A 19858-nucleotide genomic window follows, 5' to 3' on the forward strand; every position below is an offset into this window, starting at 1 on the left:
GTATTCTCCAGTAAAGAAATGCACTATGATGTACTGTCTGCAAGATTCAACTTCCCTAGTCTCTGCTTTCTTGCTTTCTTTTTCAAAGCAGCCTCCAAAAGTCTCAGGGAAAAGCTCTTCCCAGCCTTGCTCCCAAGAGATCCTTTTAATATGAGATACCAGGGACTGAACCTGGGACCTTCCACATGCAAATCATGCACTCACCCACTGAGCTATCATTCCTCTCCGCAGAAAAACTCGAGAAGCAATTATACTCCACCAAGGCTATCAATGGCTTCTAGTCAGGATAGGCCATATGCTACCCTCAAGGTTCAAAGTAGCATATCTCTAAATACCTAGTGTTGGGGAGAATGAGTAGGACAGATTTATTGTCTTGGCATCCTATTTGTGGGTTTCCTACAGACATCTGGTTGGCCACTGCAGGATAGAGGATGATGGAATAAATAGCTTGATCTAGCAGGGCTCTTTAAAAAATGTTAAGTCTCAACCAAATAACTAAAGTGCACTGAACAGTTGCCAACATCGCAGCCATTTTTATTGCAAATGTTTTGGATTTAAATAGTTTTCTTTATTTAGGTACCCAGAAGACATGAGACAACACACTCCTTTGGCCATCCGTATGTTGCCCAGTCCTCAGCTCTATCTATGGTTCTGAAGTTCTCATTTTTCGTCTTATCTCTTCTGCATGTGCTTGGCTCCTGGCTCTGTTTTCTTGATACTGGCAGGAAAAACAAGGCGATAAATGAATAATAGATAAGTCATGTCACTACATTAAAAATGCAGCATGGGTTTATCACTCGAAAAGGAAATACATGGTTTTTTTGTAGAACACAAATTACATTTGCATTGGTTGGGGTGGGGACCACCACCAAAGCAGCCCACTAAGGTTATTATTTAATTTGCATCTTTAGCTACTCCATTTGTTTTAGGTTGAACAGAGTTTTCAAAAGTGAACAGCAACAACGCAGCTCTTTCCACAGCTCCATATGCTTTCTGAGACTTCAAGGGAACACTCTGTGTACATTTTTAAACCATGAGGGCTAACAAACCTTGCCAAAGGATCTGAACAATGATTGCCCAGTATCCATTTTTGGAGGAAGGTGTGTGAGCAGGTTGTGGCAATGCAGGTTCTGTGGGATGGGTGTGGGTGGGTTAAACAAATTGTCTAGATCCTCTCCAGCCGGGATTTTGGCACTGAGTGTGGTCCCCCAGGTGGATGATTTCTGATGGGAGACAGCTTAGGGGAATATGAGTTCAAATGCTTTTGTAAAATTCCAGCAGGACCCCTAGACTCAAGAGCAGGGGTTCCCAAACTTTTTCAGGCCATGCTTGGTTTCATAAACTCATCCCCAATGCCCCCTACCCAGCCCTACAAAAAGCATCATTCAGAAGAGCTGTTTGCATGACTTAGTAAATATAACAACACCATAAAATTCAAAACAGTAATAACTAATTGCACATTTATTCAAAACCAAATTAATACTATTTAGTTCAATTAATTCAACGAAACTGTGGAAATTGATCCAGTGATACCAACATTTCAAAGTCTGTTAGTCATTTACACCTCCAGCCATCCCCTTGCCTCTTAGTATCCCCATAGATAATCCCACTGCCCTTCCTGGGATTGGTACAGCCCACCTTGGGAACCACTTAGGAAGGCACAAATAGGAATAGGAAGGCACACAACTGAAAGGGGTGTTTGGGAATATTTCAGTGGTCCGGCCTCACTGTCTGTGGCTTACCTCTTTCTTTAAGCATCGCCTCATTTCTTTGTCAAAATCATTGCAACGACCAAAATATCTCATGATGGAGTGCTGAGAAACAGGACCACAATAATAATAAATTATACAAATAAATACACCAAGTCTTCTCATGTCATTTGTATATCACAAAAAATAGCATAATAGTTTTGAAGTACAGTGGTGCCTCGCAAGACGAAAAGAATCCGTTCCGCGAGTCTCTTCGTCTAGCGGTTTTTTCGTCTTGCGAAGCAAGCCCATTGACGGCTTAGCGGATTAGCATTATTAGCGGTTTAGCGGCTTTTAGCGGCTTAGCGGCTAAGCGGCTTAGAAAAAGGGGGGGAGGAAAAAAACCCTGCAGGAACTCGCAAGACATTTTCGTCTTGCGAAGCAAGCCCATAGGAAATTCGTTTTGCGAAGCACCTCCTAAACGGAAAACTCTTTCGTCTAGCGAGTTTTCCGTCTTGCGAGGCATTCGTCTTGCGGGGCACCACTGTAGTATCTACAAGATATGATTCATTATTAGCGGTCAATGTACAAGTTATTTGTTTGTGAATTGGTTTAAACAAAAGCAAAAGTGAAGGGGAAAGAGGATAGGACAGGATTAACAGATAACATTTAATATTGCACACCTAAACAGGAGCCCTTGTGGTTGTGCTTAGATTATGTATGAGTAAAAGTCATTTTGGGGGCGCGAGTGACCCTGTGGGTAAAACCTCAACGCCTAGGACTTGCCGATCGCATGGTCAGCGGTTCGAATCCCCACGGCGGGGTGAGCTCCCGTCGTTCAGTCCCAGCTCCTGCCCACCTAGCAGTTCGAAAGCACCCTTAAGTGCAAGTAGATAAATAGGTACCGCTTTATAGCGGGAAGGTAAACGGCGTTTCCGTGTGCTGCTCTGGTGCCGGTTTGCCAGAGCAGCTTCGTCACGCTGGCCACGTGACCCGGAAGTGTTTGCGGACAGCGCTGGCTCCCGGTCTCTAGAGTGAGATGAGCACACCACCCTAGAGTCTGTCAAGACTGGCCCGTACGGGCAGGGGTACCTTTACCTTTACCTTTTTAAAAGTCATTTTCCCCCTTATGTTGCCAATGAAATAATACAAAGTGTTGATGGACGTGGGAAGGGGGTTCAAAGTGAAGATGATAATTTATGTTGAAATTTATGGTAATCCATAATCAGTCATGCGGGATTGCCTTTCCAACTCCCCCTCCCCCAAAAAAATCTGTAAAATGGAGGTTGTGGCACTTCTGACAACATGGGTCAAACCAAGACAAAGGCATTTGTTTCATGACGGTGTATCTTAATTAGCTGACCAAGGCTACGACGTCAGTGTTTTGTTTTTTATTCATTGCATACATACCTTTCTGCCAAGGTAGTTTACAATTTAAAATATGAAAACAAACCCACAGTACAAAATATTCTCCAGCCGACTTCAGGACCCTTCACTCCCTAACCCAGGCTTCCTCACTTCTTGCTTCCCTCAGAGCACCCAGGTCTTAATTTATTGAAAGAAAGGTGGGACATAAGAGGGTGGGGCTGCCACCTCACTCCTATCAGGTCATTGCTGGTTCCTTCAGGAGCTGGTGATTAACCCTGGGCCTGGCTTCCTAACTTCCTGTTGTCATCACCAACAGCTGTATGACACCATGCTTGTGTTTTTATACTTGTAAACCACTTAGAAGCCTATTTTTGTATTAAGTGGGATATAAGAGAATACAAATAGTAACAGCTACTTATTTTCTTTTCACCTCGTGATTGACACTCCCCCTGCCAACCATCGGAAAGGAAAAGGGCAGGAAGTGGGTGGGGGTGGAGTGTAGGCATTGTTCCTGGACACACATCCCAAGAGAGGCCTTAAGTAGTTGAGCCAGCAGTTGATAGATTTCCCCCAACCCAAATCTAAAGACTCTCATCCATAGTTGCTGCACCCGTAGAATACATAGGAAGCTGTCTGGTTCACATGTCAAACCACACTATAGTGTGGAAGCGCAACATGCAGGCTCAAAGAGAGCATATTGCAGTCACTTTGCTCTTTGTTGGTCATTTGGCTGATGCACTAAGCTTAATGGGCTCGTGGTTTAGCTCTCTCAGACAAACCATGTATTGTAAACATAGGACAAACCTAATGTCATTTTTACGTGTGCACACATACGTATTCACTGGATTGTTTGTCTGTTTGTCTGTCTGTTTGTTTGTTTGTTTGTTTGTTTGAACCACTTGCCCCTCCAATTTGGCTCAATCCTAACCACAACCAGTTCAGTGCTTACTACAGCAGTAAGTCACAAAAGCCTTTAGGAGCCTAGGCACCAGTTCAGTACAGGACTGTATAACTGTTTCAAAATTATTGGCAGCTGCATTGAATTTGTATGCTGGTTTCCACCCACTTCCTATACTTGCCTTGTATTAATCTCAATAAAAGCATGTTTCCAAAGTCCTAACATGAAACAATCAATGGACCATATAAGTTAACTAAGAAACAGAGGGAAGTTCTTTTGTAAGTAATATTTAGAAAATAAAAAAAAAATTATTTTCGGGACCTGGACCACAAATGCAGATACTGTATTCTACTTCCTTCTGCAGGAAACTATTTTCAGCTAATTAACTCTTTATTGTTGCTTCTACATGCACAGCTAGTGAACAGTTAGCAATTTTTAACGTGTCAGATGCATCATCTGCATCTTTATACAGTGGTGCCCCGCAAGACGAATGCCTCGCTAAACGAAAAACCCGCAAGACGAAAGGGTTTTCCGATTTTTTAGCGGCTTCGCAAGACGAATTTCCCTATGGGCTTGCTTCGCAAAACGAAAGCCCATAGGGAAATCTCCGGGGACAGCGGGGAACCCTCCTCCCACCGCAAGCCCCGGGAAGAGAGGAGAAGCTGCGCGCCTTCCCCTCTGTTCCCGGACCTGTCCTGAAGGCTTGCGGTGGGAGGTCCGGGAACAGAGGAGAAGGCGCGCAGCTTCTCCTCTCTTCCCGGGGCTTGCGGTGGGAGGAGGGTTTTTCCTCCCCACCGCCAACATTCAGAAGGCTGTTCTGAAGGCTGGCGGTGGGAAGAAAAGCCCTTCTCCCGCCTCCAGCCTTCAGAAGAGTTCCCCGCAGGGCTCCCCAAGCTGTGAATGTCTACCGCGCGCGAGGGGCGCTCTGCTTAAGAGCGCCCCTCGTGCGGGGCAGCAGGCTGCTATCCGCAGCTTGGAGAGCCCTGTGGGGAAGTCCGGCAGGGCTCCCCAAGCTGCAGATGTCTGCCCCGCCCGAGGGGCGCTCTGCTTAAGAGCGCCCCTCGTGCGGGGCAGCAGGCTGCTATCCGCAGCTTGGAGAGCCCTGTGGGGAAGTCCGGCAGGGCTCCCCAAGCTGCAGATGTCTGCCCCGCCCGAGGGGCGCTCTGTTTCAGAGCGTCCCTCGCACCCGGCAGCAGGCTGCTATTCGCAGCCTAGGCAGCCCTGCAGGAACTCTTCTGAAGGCTGGCGGCGGGAGAAGGGCTTTTCTTCCCACCGCCAGCCTTCAGAAGGCTGTTCTGAAGCCTGGCGGTGGGGAGAAAAGTCCTCCCCCCCCCACCAGCCTTCAGAAGAGGTCTGGGGAAAGACTGTCCCCGGACCTGGTCTGAAGGCGGTCTCCCTAGGAACGCATTAATTGATTTTCAATGCATTCCTATGGGAAACCGTGCTTCGCAAGACGAAAAACTCGCAAGACGAAAAAACTTGCGGAACGAATTAATTTCGTCTTGCGAGGCACCACTGTACTGAGAGTAAAAGATCCTTCCTTCCTTCCTTGGCTGTGCTTCCATTTCTCTTCTTCCAGCAATCAAATATAGGTTTCAAGTAGGACTGATCATAAACCACATCTTGTTAACCTATAATTATATGTAACATTTCACCTAGCCTTTCTAAAACATGAAAGGATTAGAGCTGTTCATGAATATTAATTCCGAAAAAAGGCTCCCTTGCAGCCATGGCCAGGCAGGAATGTTACCGCAGATGAATTCTACCGAGCAACAAAAGGCAGCTCTTAATTACCCACCATGGCGTAATTAGGTGGTAGCAGCAGCAGCAAAGTTCTCATTGCTTGAAGAGAACAACTGCAGCCAGGGAGTCGGATGGGCGATACAAGGCCCATGGCTACAGGACACCCTTGCAATCTGACTTCTCCATCTTATTTGAGAGTCGTAAGCACCTAGCAACTCCCTCCCACCCAAAACCTAACCCAGCAACTGCCTTACAGGCAAAATCTCTCAGCATTAATTTTGAAAAGGCTTGTGTGGCAAGCCCAGCACTTTTATTGCTCTTAATGCACCAGCTGATAAACCCGTCTGTACGTACCTGCAGTAATATGGATGCTTCTGGATGTTACATTATATTGAGAAAGAAAAGGGTAAACAAAATTGTCTCTTGTGAAAATGGACAAACCTGCACAGCTGCTGAATCAGTTTAACCTGCTGAACTTTCTAAAGACGCCATCAGCAACACTGTGTGTGCCGCTGAGCCAAGGAGAGAGAGACAGAGAAAAAAAGAAGAGTGAGTGAGAGCTGCTCTTTAGGATGTATTTAGCTATTTCATGGTCGTACTGCCCAAAGGCCGTCTCCTCTATCTGTAGAGTTCTGGGATAAGCCCTTTCTATCAGGATACATTTCAGTGTGCTTTGGGTTTAGGCAGAAGTCCTACCTCTTTGTGGCACTCCTTGAGCAGACGGATAATAAGGTTGCATTCTTCGCTGTGCAGATGAGGAGACAGATCTGGGTGCATCGCAAATTAAGGAGAGCTCATGAGCAAAATCTGAAGTCTTCCACCTGTCAATATTGTGATACATTTTTATACCCAAGAGAATGCCAGATAGGGCATCTTGCCCTATGTATATTTCTTAGCGAAAGATCAGAACCAAAGCATGATTATACAGTAAAGTACTATTTGCATTTGGCTCTTAATCTTCTGTAAAATCAGAGAATCTATAGTGAGCGATTAATTAATCAGTTTAATAACGATAATATTTTTCATTTATTAACTGCTTCCTACAAGACAGTTAGGGAAGCAGGTAGTGCTGTGGTCTAAACCACTGAGCCTAGGGCTTGCTGATCGGAAGGTCGGCAGTTCAAATCCCTGCAACGGAGTGAGCTCCCGTTGCTCGGTCCCTGCTCCTGCCAACCTAGCTGTTCGAAAGCACGTCAAAGTGCAAGTAAATAAATAGGTACCGCTCCGGTGGGAAGGTAAACAGCGTTTCTGTGCGCTGCTCTGGTTTCACCAGAAGCAGCTTAGTCATGCTGGCCACATGACCCAGAAAAACTGCCTTTGGACAACGTTGGCTCCCTCGGCCAGTAAAGCGAGATGAGCGCCACAACCCCAGAGTCGTTCACGACTGGACTTAACAGTCAGGGGTCCTTTACCTTTACAAGACAGTTTCTTTAAGCAACTTACATTATATAAAATACACAACTGCCTGTGCGTAATTTAAACCCAAATACATAGAATAAAACATAATAGAACAGAGATGTATTGAGGAGTTTATCCAACAACAAAAGTAAAACCTGACCCTACTTGTAGATGTACAATACGGATAGGCAATGAATCATACCACAGTACAATGACGATGACAACAACAACACAACAACCAGAACAACATAATTTAGTTCATGTTCTACAATGGGTTGGTGATTTTAGTTCAGCTCATCAACTGAGAGCAATTCCTCTTTTTCCTTTTTGCCCAATTAAAGGTTCTACATACTGTAGTGGAAAAACCTTACATACTCGCTTATCAACAGATAAAATAGGCCAGGAGCCAACAAATTAGGAAACTGGTTCTGTGAGCTCAAAGAGCAGCAAATTGGTTTTGAAACCATGGGGAGTTTCATATAGTTTATGATGCATCCCAGACACATAGGGAATGGGGAGAGCATCAGCTGTCCAAGTAAATCAGTCCCATTGGGCTAGTTTAAGCCCCTTGTATGAACCCACAGCTGCAATCCTAATAGGCACATTTGAGCTTAAGTCCCACTGAACTGAGGGTAACTCATTCCCGAATACTTGTGCAAAAGTCTGCGCTGCAGGACTGGCTCTTTGGATTCTAGCCATAAATCACTGCAAATTTAGTTTTAAATAGAACTGGATCCTCTGAGCCCCACATACATAATGATGAAGAGAATCAGTAGATTAGGCAAGGACTCCTTTTGAAGAAAGACTTTTTTAAAAAAAAAATGGCAGAGAACACAGTTGTCTGATAAAGCACAATTTGTTCAAAATATGTTGAAATTCATACGTCGGGTATCAATACATTTATCCCCAGTATCTGTTGGGCTTCTCTGTATGTCCCTTGCCCACCCCCAATGTAGCTTCTTTGGGGTGACCTTTTGCTACTAGTTTCTGCTCTGCCACACCTCAGCCTCCATTAATCATTTTTTCAAAGCTGAAGCTCTATTTCCACCTCATCTCTGTTAACTATACAAGAATAGAGCAGCAGTAAATGTCTCAGCTTCTGGCTGCCTGGCTATGTGCACCACTAACCGTGCTTTCAACACGTATCTCTAGGCATCAAGGTGCACAACTGCTTCAAAAAGTAATCAAGAAGTAAATCTTCCTGCAAGGCTTTCAAGGTTGACCTCAAGGGTCTAGCCATAAGCCCAGAGTATCAGAAATACCAAGCCTGAACAACCAACTTTAATAAACCTGATCTATCGGGTGTTTTTGTGATTGTATAGTATATATAGAAGGGAGCATGAACTCGGGATAATTTTCCTGTACCCATCTTGAAAGCTATTCAGCTTTGGCAAGTTAAGAGGCAACCTACAAAATGAGATAAGGAAGGGCTGTCACACCCCTTTGAGCTTTTAGGGTGAGCGAGAAATCAGAAGCTAGCCGGCCAAGAAGACATATACCAAAGTGGTAAGAACAAAGTGGTAAGAAGGTAAGAACAAAGGCCTGTTTAGGTTTCGCATCTTGCTTCTCACCCATGCCAGCGAGAAGGCCAAAAGCAAGGCACAAGCACAATGTGTGGGCCTCTACTTTGGACAAAGCCCCTTTTGGAGAGATTTTGAACAGACGTGAAGAACGGCTTCTATAAAGTAGCCCAAAGATCATTTGGTAGCTCCCGAAACTACAGAACAAATTCAGAAGGTACAAGAACATAAGAAGAACCCTGCAGGATCAGGCCAGTGGCCTATCTAGTCCAGCATCCTCTTCTCACAGCAGCCAACCAGGGGCCTGTGAGAAGCTCCCAAGCAGGACCTGAGCACAAGAGCACTCTCCCCTCCTGAGGTTTCCAGCATCTGGTATTCAGAAGCATGCTGTTTCTGAGCAGGGACAGAGCACAGCCATCAGGGTTAGTAGCCTTTGGAGCAGTTAATAGCCAAAGAGTGTCTTATGTTTGAGGATGGGAAAGGAAAAAATATAGATAAACTGGAAATATAGATAATATAGATAAAAGAAAGAAAGAGTTATGAACGGGGAAGCTTCCGCTGCCGACACTTCTGGCCAGACTGCCGGAGCAGCGATCGCCTAGAGAAGGAACTGTCAAATGAGCTGTCAAAAGATAGCGGTTACAAAATAAGACCTACTTGAAACATAATAACGGGACTTTGGTGGATTAAAGTTTCAATACTATAAAGTGCTACAAAGTAGGGACTTTGGACGGACTTTTGGTTGGACTTGTGCTTTTGGAACTTTCCGTTTCTTTGTATAGTTGTTACCTCTGTTTGGATACAATTTCTCCCTCTAGAGGGCTTCAGTTGCATTACGGTGTATTCAGCGGGATTTTCCACTTGCAACTTTCCTGTGTGAACGACCTTGAGTTATGAGCAACCCGCTGGAAGAAATTTCAACAAGAAGTAAAACAAAGCAGGCTCAAAAACAAGTTCAAAAAAGAGGTTCTATATCAGGAGCAGCAGCTGCACAAGAGAAAACAACAGCAGCATCAATGGATTCTATGACACAGGCTCTACTCAGAATAAATCAATCTTTAGAAGTACTTACTAAGCAGTCTGCAGAGCTTACTAAACAGTCTACAGAGAACTCTAAGAAACTGACGGAGCTGACAACAAGACTAGACCTGAACACAACGACAATATCATCTAATACAGACTCTATCAATCGTTTAATCCAAGAGAGCACGGAAACAAGGAAAATAGCTGAGAGTGCCAGGACCACTGCTGAAGAAACCAAGGGAAAATTTGCGCCTATTGCAAAAAAAGTACATGAACATGATGCAGCTTTAGCCCTTTTGGAATTGGAGAGGAAAAGTAAGAACCTGAAACTGAGATTGGTACCAGAAGAGGAAGAGGACAAGCTTGGGGAATTCCTTACAGATAAATTTCAAGATTTCTGGAATGATGAGCTAGATGGAGAGGAAGATGAATTTGAAATAACTACAGCCTTTCGGATTGGCAGGAAGCAAGGCAAGAAACCAAGAGATTGCCTAATCACCTTGAGATCAAAGGAACAAAGAGATAAAATATTGAATTTGCATTTCTAGAAGGCCTTGGTCATTAAAAACTCCCAGATACAGATCTTCAAGGATATTCCTAAACACTTTTTGGAGGTCAGAATTCAATTTAAAGATTTAGTTGATTTACTCAAACAGAACAATATTCCATTCAGGTGGGAATTCCCACAAGGGCTGTCCTTCAACTTTAAAGGGAAGAAAATTAAAATAAAAACAAATCAGGATAAAGAACTTTTTCTGGAAAGAAACTTAGAGGATCTTCAGAAAGGAACTGTTAGTGAGAGGGAAATACCGGACATTTCAAACCTATCATTTGGATTGAACCAAGCACCAACCGAGGAGGAGCAACAACTTGGTGCAGTCGGTGGAAGAGGTACCCAGCAATAAAAATGTCTCTGCAACTCCTGAGTTGGAATTGTAATGGTCTAAACCATCCCCGAAAAAGGGGCCAAGTGTTTCATATATTAAAGAAAGAACACTTAGATGTAATTTGCTTACAAGAAACCCACATTGCCAGGACACATAGAAAACTTCTAACAAATAAGAGACTAGGATTAGAATTTATCTCATCAGATAGAGTCAAGAAAAGAGGAGTAGTGATTTATGTCAAGGAAAAATTCGAGCCAAAAATGATCTTTAAGGACGAGCAAGGAAGATACCTGGCAGTGGAAATTCAAATTCAAGGAGAAAAGATTTTGATTGTTGGAGTTTACGCACCAAATGAGGGGAAGGCTGAATTCTTCAAGAAGTTGCATGAGACTTTAATGGACTTTCTGGACCTTAAAATTATAATGATGGGCGATATGAATGGAGTTGTTTCCACAAACATGGACAAGGCCCAAAGACAAGTAATATCCAACAATGGAAGACTACCAAAGACTTTTTTTGAACTGACTGACACTATGGACTTGATTGACATTTGGAGAACTAGGAACCCTCTGGAAAGGGAGGGGGCTTTTTTCTCTGAAGCAAAAATGACATGGACTAGAATCGACCAAATATGGATTTCTAGTAATCTGGCATCAAGGGTTAAAAAAACAGAAATTTGCCCAAAAACCTGCTCCGACCATAACGCTGTGAAGATGGAAATGAGACTGACAACAGCTGGAACCTTTAGATGGAGAATGAATGACACCCTTTTTGGAGCTGAAGAAATTTGTAAAAAGGCCCAAAAGACACTTAAAGACTACTTCAAGATAAACCTGAGATCAGATGTCGAAAAAAGAGTAATTTGCAAAGCCGTGATGCGTGGCTTCCTAATACAACAGAATTCAATAAAGAGGAAAAAACAGAATGAGAGGAAAGAGAAAATTTGGAACCTAATAAAAGAAGGGGAGAAGAAACTGAGATCTAAGCCTAAGTCTCATGAGATTTTAAGAGAAATAAAGTTTCATCAAACACAATATATGGAACTGATGAATCAGGAAATAGAATGGAAAATAAAACAAATGAGGCAAAAGACCTTCGAGTCAGCAGATAAATGTGGGAAGCTACTGTCATGGCAATTGAAAAAGAGACAAAAGCTGAATACGGTGACATCACTCGAAGTAGATGGGAAGTTTATTAATAAACCAAATGAGATAAGTAATTGTTTTCAAAGTTTTTTCAAGAAACTGTATAAACAAGGGCCAAAGAATGAACAAGAGATAGAAGAATTTATTGAAAAATACGGCCTGCCAAAAATTTCGGAAAAAAACAGAAGGAGTTTGAATGAGAAAATTACAGATCAAGAAATAGAGAGTGCCATTCAGGATATGCAACTAGGGAAATCACCAGGACCAGATGGTCTAACTGCAAGATACTATAAAGCATTGAAGGAATGGTTAGTACAACCATTGAAAGAAGTCTGCAATCAAATCTTGGAGGGGAAAAAGGCTCCCGAATCGTGGAAGGAAGCATTCATCTCACTTATACCGAAGACAGAAACTGAGAAACATCAAGTCAAGAACTACCGCCCTATCTCACTTCTGAATGTGGATTATAAAATTTTTGCAGACATTTTAGCAAAAAGATTTAAAAAAGTTTTGTTAGAGGAGATTCACAGGGACCAAACAGGCTTTCTACCAGGTAGACAATTGTCAGACAATGTGAGGAACATTATAGACATTTTGGAACTTCTGGAAACTGACATAAATAGAAAAGCTGTGTTGATTTTTGTGGATGCAGAGAAAGCCTTTGACAATATTTGCTGGAGTTTTATGAAGAGGAATCTCCAAGGGATGGGGGTAGGCAAAAATTTTGAAAACGGTATAGGTGCAATATATTCTGAGCAAAAGGCTAAACTAATTGTAAATGGTATGGTCATGGACGAGATCCCAATAGAGAAAGGGACACGACAGGGATGCCCAATATCCCCCCTATTGTTTATATCGGTACTGGAGGTTTTCCTGAATATGATTAGAAGGGACCAGCTGGTTAAAGGAATACAGGTCGGAACTAAACATTATAAGTTAAGAGCATTTGCAGATGATCTAGTTTTGACATTGCAACAGCCAGAAGCCAGTACAAAAAGAGTTTTGGAATTAATTGAAATATTTGGTCAAGTAGCAGGTTTCAAATTAAATAAACATAAGACAAAGGTGTTGGAAAAAAATCTAACGATGGGGGAAAAAGATAGTTTCCAAAGAGAAACCGGTTTGGAAATTGCAAAAAGAGTAAAATATCTGGGGGTGAATTTAACATCTAAGAATGTGAACTTATTCAAAGATAATTATGAGAAATGTTGGTTGGAAGTGAAGAAAGATTTTGATATATGGTCTAGGCTGAGACTTTCCTTGTTAGGCCGAATTGCTGTTATCAAGATGAATGTATTGCCGAGATTGTTATTTTTGTTCCAGACATTGCAAATTTTAGACAAGATGGATTGTTTCAAGAAGTGGCAGAAAGATATATCTAAATTTGTCTGGCAGGGCAAAAAACCCAGAATAAAATTTAAGATTTTGACTGATGTAAAGGATAGAGGGGGCTTTGCCCTGCCGGACTTAAGACTTTACTATGAAGCAGCAGCTTTTTGCTGGCTGAAACAATGGCTACTTCTTGAGAATACAGATATTCTGGATCTGGAAGGTTATGATAACAACTTTGGTTGGCATGCATATTTATGGTATGACAAGGTAAAGGTTCATAGAAACTTTAAAAACCATATTGTCAGGAAAGCACTGTATAATGTATGGAACCGATATAAAGATTTGTTAGAGAGTAAAACCCCCAGGTGGTTGTAAAATAAAATGCACTGGACTTGGATGCATAGAATAAAGAAGATAAACATTTGTAGTGGACATAACATAAGGGACTTCCAGGTCAAAACATATAAAGCTACAACAACGGGATTTTGGCTCTGTTCCAATAGCTAGCAAACTTTTTTTAAAAAAAGTAGTTTGTTTAAGAAAGAAAAACTTCAGTTCATTTTCTTCTTTGGCAGGGAAAAATGGCTGAAGCACTTTTTACGTTGACAAAACAAAATATAAGGTTTGCACGTGATACATAAATACAAACCCCTGCTCACCTGTGAAGCTTATAGCATAGCCTTGGACAAATCACTGTCTCCCAGGACAACTTACTTCATAGCATTGTTGTGAGGATATGTAAGTAATTTAAACATTGGAGAGCTGCTGCCAGTCAGTGTAGGGAAGAGCTTTCGTAACTGTTTGTTGTGACACACTAGTATGTCGGCTGCAGTGTGCAGGTGTGTTGCGGGAACACTCCCCATGCTTCTCCCAGGGCTAGAAAGGGGTTACTTTAGCCTCCATTTTGCTAGTAAAATTGAATTACTGAGTTGCAAAATTATGCATGTCTAAAAAGTGTGTCACCAACACAAAAACTTTGGAAAGGTCTGGTGTAGGGAATACTGAGCTAAGTGGATCAAATGTCTGCCTCCGTATAAGGCAGCTATTTCTAACCTCTGAAAGCCTGGAACAATATAAAAATTAGTACTTACCTGGGAAATCTGACTTGTGCGCCTGCTGTTATCCGTCAATTCACAACTGGGGGGGGGGGGCATGAATGGCATTTTAAAAAAATCAAAATCAAAATTCTGTCTGCTGAACTTTTTTTAAAAAAGTTACTGCAGTTTGTGATTGTGTATATATGCTTACTATTTCAAGGACAGGAAGTCAAAATTCAATTAAAAACCTACAAAATCAGAATGTTTACAGAAAACGTGGACCTTGATAAAAACAGGTCCCACTTTATAGAACTTGGACTTTGGTAAAACTATGTAAGTTTAAAATCAGATGGATATTTTCAGGAAACGCACAAGGCTTGAAGCCAGTAAAGGAAGGAAAGAAGGAATGTTTGTTTGTTTGTGTACACATGCATGCACGTATGTATGTGTGAGAAAACTATTTGGTACTCCAACAACTGCATAATTTTTTATATATAATAGTTTTTGCAACACAATATTGGATACATCAAGTTAACATTCCAGCATAGGTTTCTACATTCCCTGGGTGTCATCTTTCTGAAACTATTATTACTTGGAAAGATGCAATGGCGATTGGTGAAATTTTTATTGCTATTATTTATTAAATTTGTATACTGCCCTTCATCTGAAGATCACAGGGCAGTGAAAAGCAAGAAAAGTTTACTGTTGTCAGGGGCTCAGGAGCAGAGGCACAGGGAAGAGGGGAAATGGAGAGCGAAGGGGAAGAATCCGAGGGGAGCGTAGGAGAAGAGGACAGTGGCCCGAGGGATTCCATGAGCCTCTCCAGCGAATCGGAAGATTCACAGAAGGGGGCGCCAGTGGCCAGGGGCAGGGGGTTCCCGGGGGAACGCCCCAGGAGCAAGGGGGCAGCAGGGACTCCCAGAGCAGTAGTTGGAAATCAGGACCAGCTTCCCCACCAGAGCAGAGTGGGGGGGAAGAGTCCCAAGCATCGGGGCCAGTGCATTCCCCACCAGGGAGAGAAGACGAGGCAGAGCTGACCACGCCTCCGTCGGAGAGTCGGGCGACGGAGGGGAGGTCAGATCCGGCTAGTGTCCCGGAAGAGGGAAGCAGTGACAGAAGTAGTGTAACGGTTAGGAGAAAGGTCACTGGGTTGGCGCGAGAGGCAAGTTCAAATGTACAGGAGCGCGGGACAGCAGAGAATGAGGATTGGGAACCGGGTCCTAAAGCCCGACGGAGGCAGGGGGAGGAGCTAAGCGACTCAGCGTCGGAAGAGTCCAGAAAGGGCAATGCCCCAGCGGGCAGGAGGACCCAGAGGAGGAGAGAGCAGCGGAAAAGGTGGAGCAGGGCTAGGATCTTAAACTGGTGTCAGAGGGGAGGAGACTCAGACGGGACTTCGCCGATCTAGGGGTTAAGACGTAGGGCTGCACGCTGTGGCTTTGAAATGGAAACTGAACTTCAATAAAGACTTTTATACATTACCACAGCCTAGCGTTGGTCCTCTGTGAGCTGGGACCTAGAGGCAGCTCTGACAACTGTACTGTGTTATACTGCACTCACTGACAGGATAAAGGTGCAAAAGGCACAGAGAGATGCAGTTATTGACCATAACGTTGTTAATTTGTTATAATATAAAGAGAGGCCATAGCTCACTGGTAGAGCACAAGCATTGCATGCAAAAGATCCCACACAACTTTAATATCTGTCCCTGGCCAAGGTCCTAGTAGACAGTGTCAGGTGGCGCTGTGGTCTAAACCACTGAGCCTTGGGCTTGTCGATCGGAAGGTCAGCGGTATGAATCCCCGCGACGGGGTGAGCTCCCGTTGCTCAGTCCCTGCTTCTGCCAACCTAGCAGTTCGAAAGTGCAAGTAAATGAATAGGTACCACTCCGGCAGGAAAGTAAACGGCGTTTCTGTGCGCTGCTCTGGTTTCGCCAGAAGCGGCTTAGTCATGCTGGCCACATGACCCGGAAAAACTGCCTGCGGACAAACGTTAGCTCCCTTGGCCAGTAAAGCAAGATGAGCGCCACAACCCCAGAGTCATTTGCGACTGGACTTAACTGTCAGGGGTCCTTTACCTTTACCTTTTTAAGACTCGGGAGACCCAGTTTCAAATCCTCTCTTGGCCATAGAGTTAATTGGGTGACCCTGGGCCAGTTCTCTCTCGCAGCCAAACATACTTCTCAGGATTGCTGTGAGGATAAAATTAAGCTGGAGACTCTGCGTATTGTCCTGAGCTGCTCAAGAGAAAGGCAAAATAAAACAGTAATGAAATAAATTCGGAAAGGGGCCATAGCTCAGTGGTAGCATGTCTGCTTTGGATGAAAAACGTCTCAGGTTCAATCCCTGGCATCTTCAGGTAGGGCTGGGAGAAACTCCACATGGAACCCTAGACAGCCACTGCCAGTCAGTGTAGACAATACAGGTCTAGATGAATGAACAAGTTGATATGATATAAGGCAGCTTTCTATCTGAGACCCCTGAGATTAATTGCTGGCCAGAACAGACAATACTGAGCTAGCAGATTTTTAGCCTTTGACAAGTGAAGGGTTGCAATTCAGTGGTAGGGCATCTGCTTTGCACGCAGACATTTGCAGGTTCAGTCCCTGGCATCTCCTGGTAAAACTGGGAATGTGTCGTGTTTGAAACCCTCGAGAGCCACTGCCCAGTACTCTGAGCCACATGGACCATTGACCTGACTCAGTATAAGGCAGCTTCCTATATTCAGATAATTAGTGGTGTATCAGAGCAAGTATTATTCGCATTGCATCTACACATCTGCAGTGGCTGCATCGCCCTCTCCTCATCATACAAAGCAAAGGGGGAGGGACAACAACTGCATATACACATATACACACACAGCTTCATCCCCAGATGTCTGTTTGCACTCTGCTACTGAGCTATTATGCCAGTGCCTTGCTCTAACCATTCTCTCTTTCCACAGTCAAATCATTCTGCACCACTGAGTTCGCAGAAGAAAATGAGCAAGACTGTTCTGTCAAACTTCAAGAGATGATTTATTTATATTGATCACAAAGCAGCATTATCTCGGCTCAATACATTTAACCTCAGGATATTAAGGAGCCCCCACAGAAATGGCATTTCTCTTCTTCCTCAGGAGGGAGTGCTGTTCAATAAATAGTAGGCTGCCAGGATTTTTTTTACTCTCTTACAGAATGAATGGAACAGCTTCATGTCCCCTAAGGAAACCTAACAGTCTACTCTCAGTATATAGGTTTGACAAAATGGGCTAATAGTGAACTCCTTCTCCGAATCAGGTTCTTTAAGTGGCTTAAGTGACACCACAAACACACACACACAAACACACACACACACACACACACACACACACACACACATACAGAGGAAGTATCAGGCACCTTGGAAGAACCTCAGAGTTTGCAGAAATACAGAAACCCCTCAGACTTATACAACTCAAAAATTATTTTTAAAAACTGCATGCCTCAGACGGTGATATGGGTATTACAGAAAATTTGTATTGATAATTTTTCAGTCTGTATCAGAACATTTTCTGTTGTCCTACAGGGTGATCTAATTTAGCATGCTTATTTTATTTGTATTTGGTAAACGAAGCTAAACACTTTGAACTGCCAATATTTCCTTGTATATATTCACAGTTGCCATGCATTAATCATTATTAACAAAATTATGAAATGGAAAAACTTCCATAGGAAAAGGAAGTACTGAAAGAATTTGTACTCCATGTCACTGGTGTCAGACTTACATAGTACTGTATTTCACTGTGCAGCACAATTGTTACTTAGCCAGCAGTGTTACAGCTGCAGCCAGGCTTTGCTCCTTTCACCACAGAAACAAGAAAGGCAGATTAAAAATGAATAGTTAGACGTGAAAAATCTACACTTTAAAGATGGGAAGTGTGAAAAAAGCCTCTGAGGGATTGCAGAAAGCCTGACATGGCTGTGGGTGAACAGGTTTACATAGCAACTGTTTGCTAACTAGCAAGAGTTTTCATCATCTTTTTAAGGAAGATGGGATCATTTCTCACTGAAAATGGCATAAATGTAGGAAAGCTTCCGCCAAGCCTGATTTAACTTCCAGTCCTGGTGTGATTAATATGCACCATTATATTTCTCTCTCTAAAAGCAGGCTGCGAGTTGGTTTCTATTTAAATGCACATAGAAGCTATTTACAACCCACAGGACAACAACAAAGTGTATATAAGAATGACCACAAGGTGGTGCCATGGCCAAGAAAAGCAAGCATAACTATTAAGATGCTTTTCTAGTAACCACCACTATAAAATTCATTCATTTAAACAGTGCTTCTATTTCATTTGTAGAATTCTGCTGCCGGAAAGCTCAGAGTGACCCAAATTTATACATAGGCTAGTTTTTGTTCAATATACAAGGTTTAGCCACACCATAAGCTACTTTAAGATCCCAACCTTTTCCACAAAAATTACAGTTTCAGAAACCAGTCATACTGCAGAATGTGGTGCACAAAGTGTTGTTGTTGTTGATGATTTGATTTCTTAGCCATCCTTCACAATAAGGTCCCAGGGTGGATTATAGCAATATTACAAACAAACTACAGTCAAGAGAACTGGGTGGGTCTTAAAAATACATAGCTCAGGTGCTAAAGGCAAGGGTAAAGTGATGTATCTTCAACATACAATCGAAACTATATAGTATAAGTGCCAGACACACCTCTGTGGTGAGCTAATTCCACAACTAAGGGGCTGGCACAGAGAATGCCCTCTCCCACCAAAGCCTGCTTATAGTATATAAAATCATAGTCAATAAAAGAACAATAGAAGGTAAAAGTACAAATCCAGCATAGCTACCCATTTCCCAACACAATATGGCAAGGGAGGGGAGAGCTTTATTAGGACAACACTACAATGCAGTGAGCAAGCCTAGTTTGAGATTTTTTTGCTGTTCCTAATATTGTTTTCAATCACAGTTTTAGTGAGAACATACTAGCATATGGACACATCTAATCCATTTTCAAAGTATACAGAAAAATACATAAATGTAAGAACAAAAGGACTGAAAGTACATCTTCGCACAGCATACAGTATTGTTTTTTAAGACTGGGTTTTATAAAAGCACAGCACACAGTTAAAACTATGGAACTATAAAACTATACCATCAACATGGGTAGCAAATTCAAGTTGAATAAGGCTACCTACAGCTGGGTTCCATCTCCACTGTCAAAGGATCTCCATTCAGATCCTGCTTTCAGGCTTCCCACAGGTTTGCCACTGAGAGAAAATGATGTTATGCTATATACAGGCCATTGGCCTGATCCAGCAGGCTCTTCTTATTCTCTTAAACAGCAATAAATAAATAAATAAAATCCTGATTTGCTATAACAACTAAAGAACTGAAATTCCAGAAATATTACTACTCCCCATTCCGCTGGGCTGGAGGAGATATGAATGGCATAAATGTGTCCCTCCACTCCATTAATTTCAATGGATCTGCGCTGAATATGATTTGGTCAGATACAACTCAACTTATATTACATATATACATTACATAATTTCCCCATGATATAATACAATAGATATAAACGAGCAGTCAACAGAATTCAACATCCTTGCCATTCTTATTCTTCCTCCTCTCTCACATTTTCGCTCAAAGTCACACAAACACCCGCTTTACTGAAGACCCCGCTTCACACCTACCTACCTAAGTTCTGCAAAACTCCCTGCACGCCTGGAACAGACGGAAATTCAAAGAAAGGGCAAAACCCGGATGTAAGCTTCGTTCAGACCCGGAAGTTATTGTTTCTTGACCGCTTCCGTCACACGGAAACCTCGCCTCTTCTCCTGCTTCT

The 19858-nt window shown here is 42.8% G+C and overlaps 1 protein-coding gene across 4 annotated transcripts; it reads right to left on the reverse strand.

Annotated features, from left to right (window-relative positions):
- Positions 1-513: 513 nt before the first annotated feature.
- Positions 514-19857, reverse strand: CMC2 (C-X9-C motif containing 2). 4 transcript variants are annotated; one of them, XM_081871982.1, is made up of 6 exons: positions 19711-19857; positions 16120-16272; positions 14094-14139; positions 6394-6518; positions 1743-1814; positions 514-718 (listed from the first exon to the last, which is right to left on the reverse strand). In XM_081871982.1, exons 4-6 carry the CDS (start codon positions 6472-6474, stop codon positions 644-646), a joined length of 228 nt encoding a protein of 75 aa, XP_081728108.1. In that variant the 5' UTR covers positions 6475-6518; positions 14094-14139; positions 16120-16272; positions 19711-19857; the 3' UTR covers positions 514-643. The 4 variants fall into 4 exon arrangements, with proteins under 4 accessions (XP_081728108.1, XP_081728107.1, XP_081728109.1 ...); XM_081871981.1 differs by lacking the exon at positions 16120-16272; XM_081871983.1 differs by lacking the exon at positions 16120-16272 and having other exon boundaries at positions 19707-19855.
- Position 19858: the final 1 nt, after the last annotated feature.

The sequence above is a fragment of the Podarcis erhardii genome, assembly GCF_964252035.2.
Source record: "Podarcis erhardii genome assembly, chromosome: 7".
In the NCBI taxonomy this organism is placed as follows: Eukaryota; Metazoa; Chordata; class Lepidosauria; order Squamata; family Lacertidae; genus Podarcis; species Podarcis erhardii.

Coding starts and splice junctions, on each gene's coding strand:
- CMC2 (XM_081871984.1), bottom strand. CDS start 6,474: ATGCACCCAGATCTGTCTCCTCATCTGCACAGCGAAGAATGCAACCTT. Junction 1,815..6,393: donor TCAAGGAGTGCCACAAAGAG/GTAGGACTTCTG, acceptor CCTGTTTCTCAG/CACTCCATCATGAGATATTT. Junction 719..1,742: donor GGCGATGCTTAAAGAAAGAG/GTAAGCCACAGA, acceptor TTTTCCTGCCAG/TATCAAGAAAACAGAGCCAG.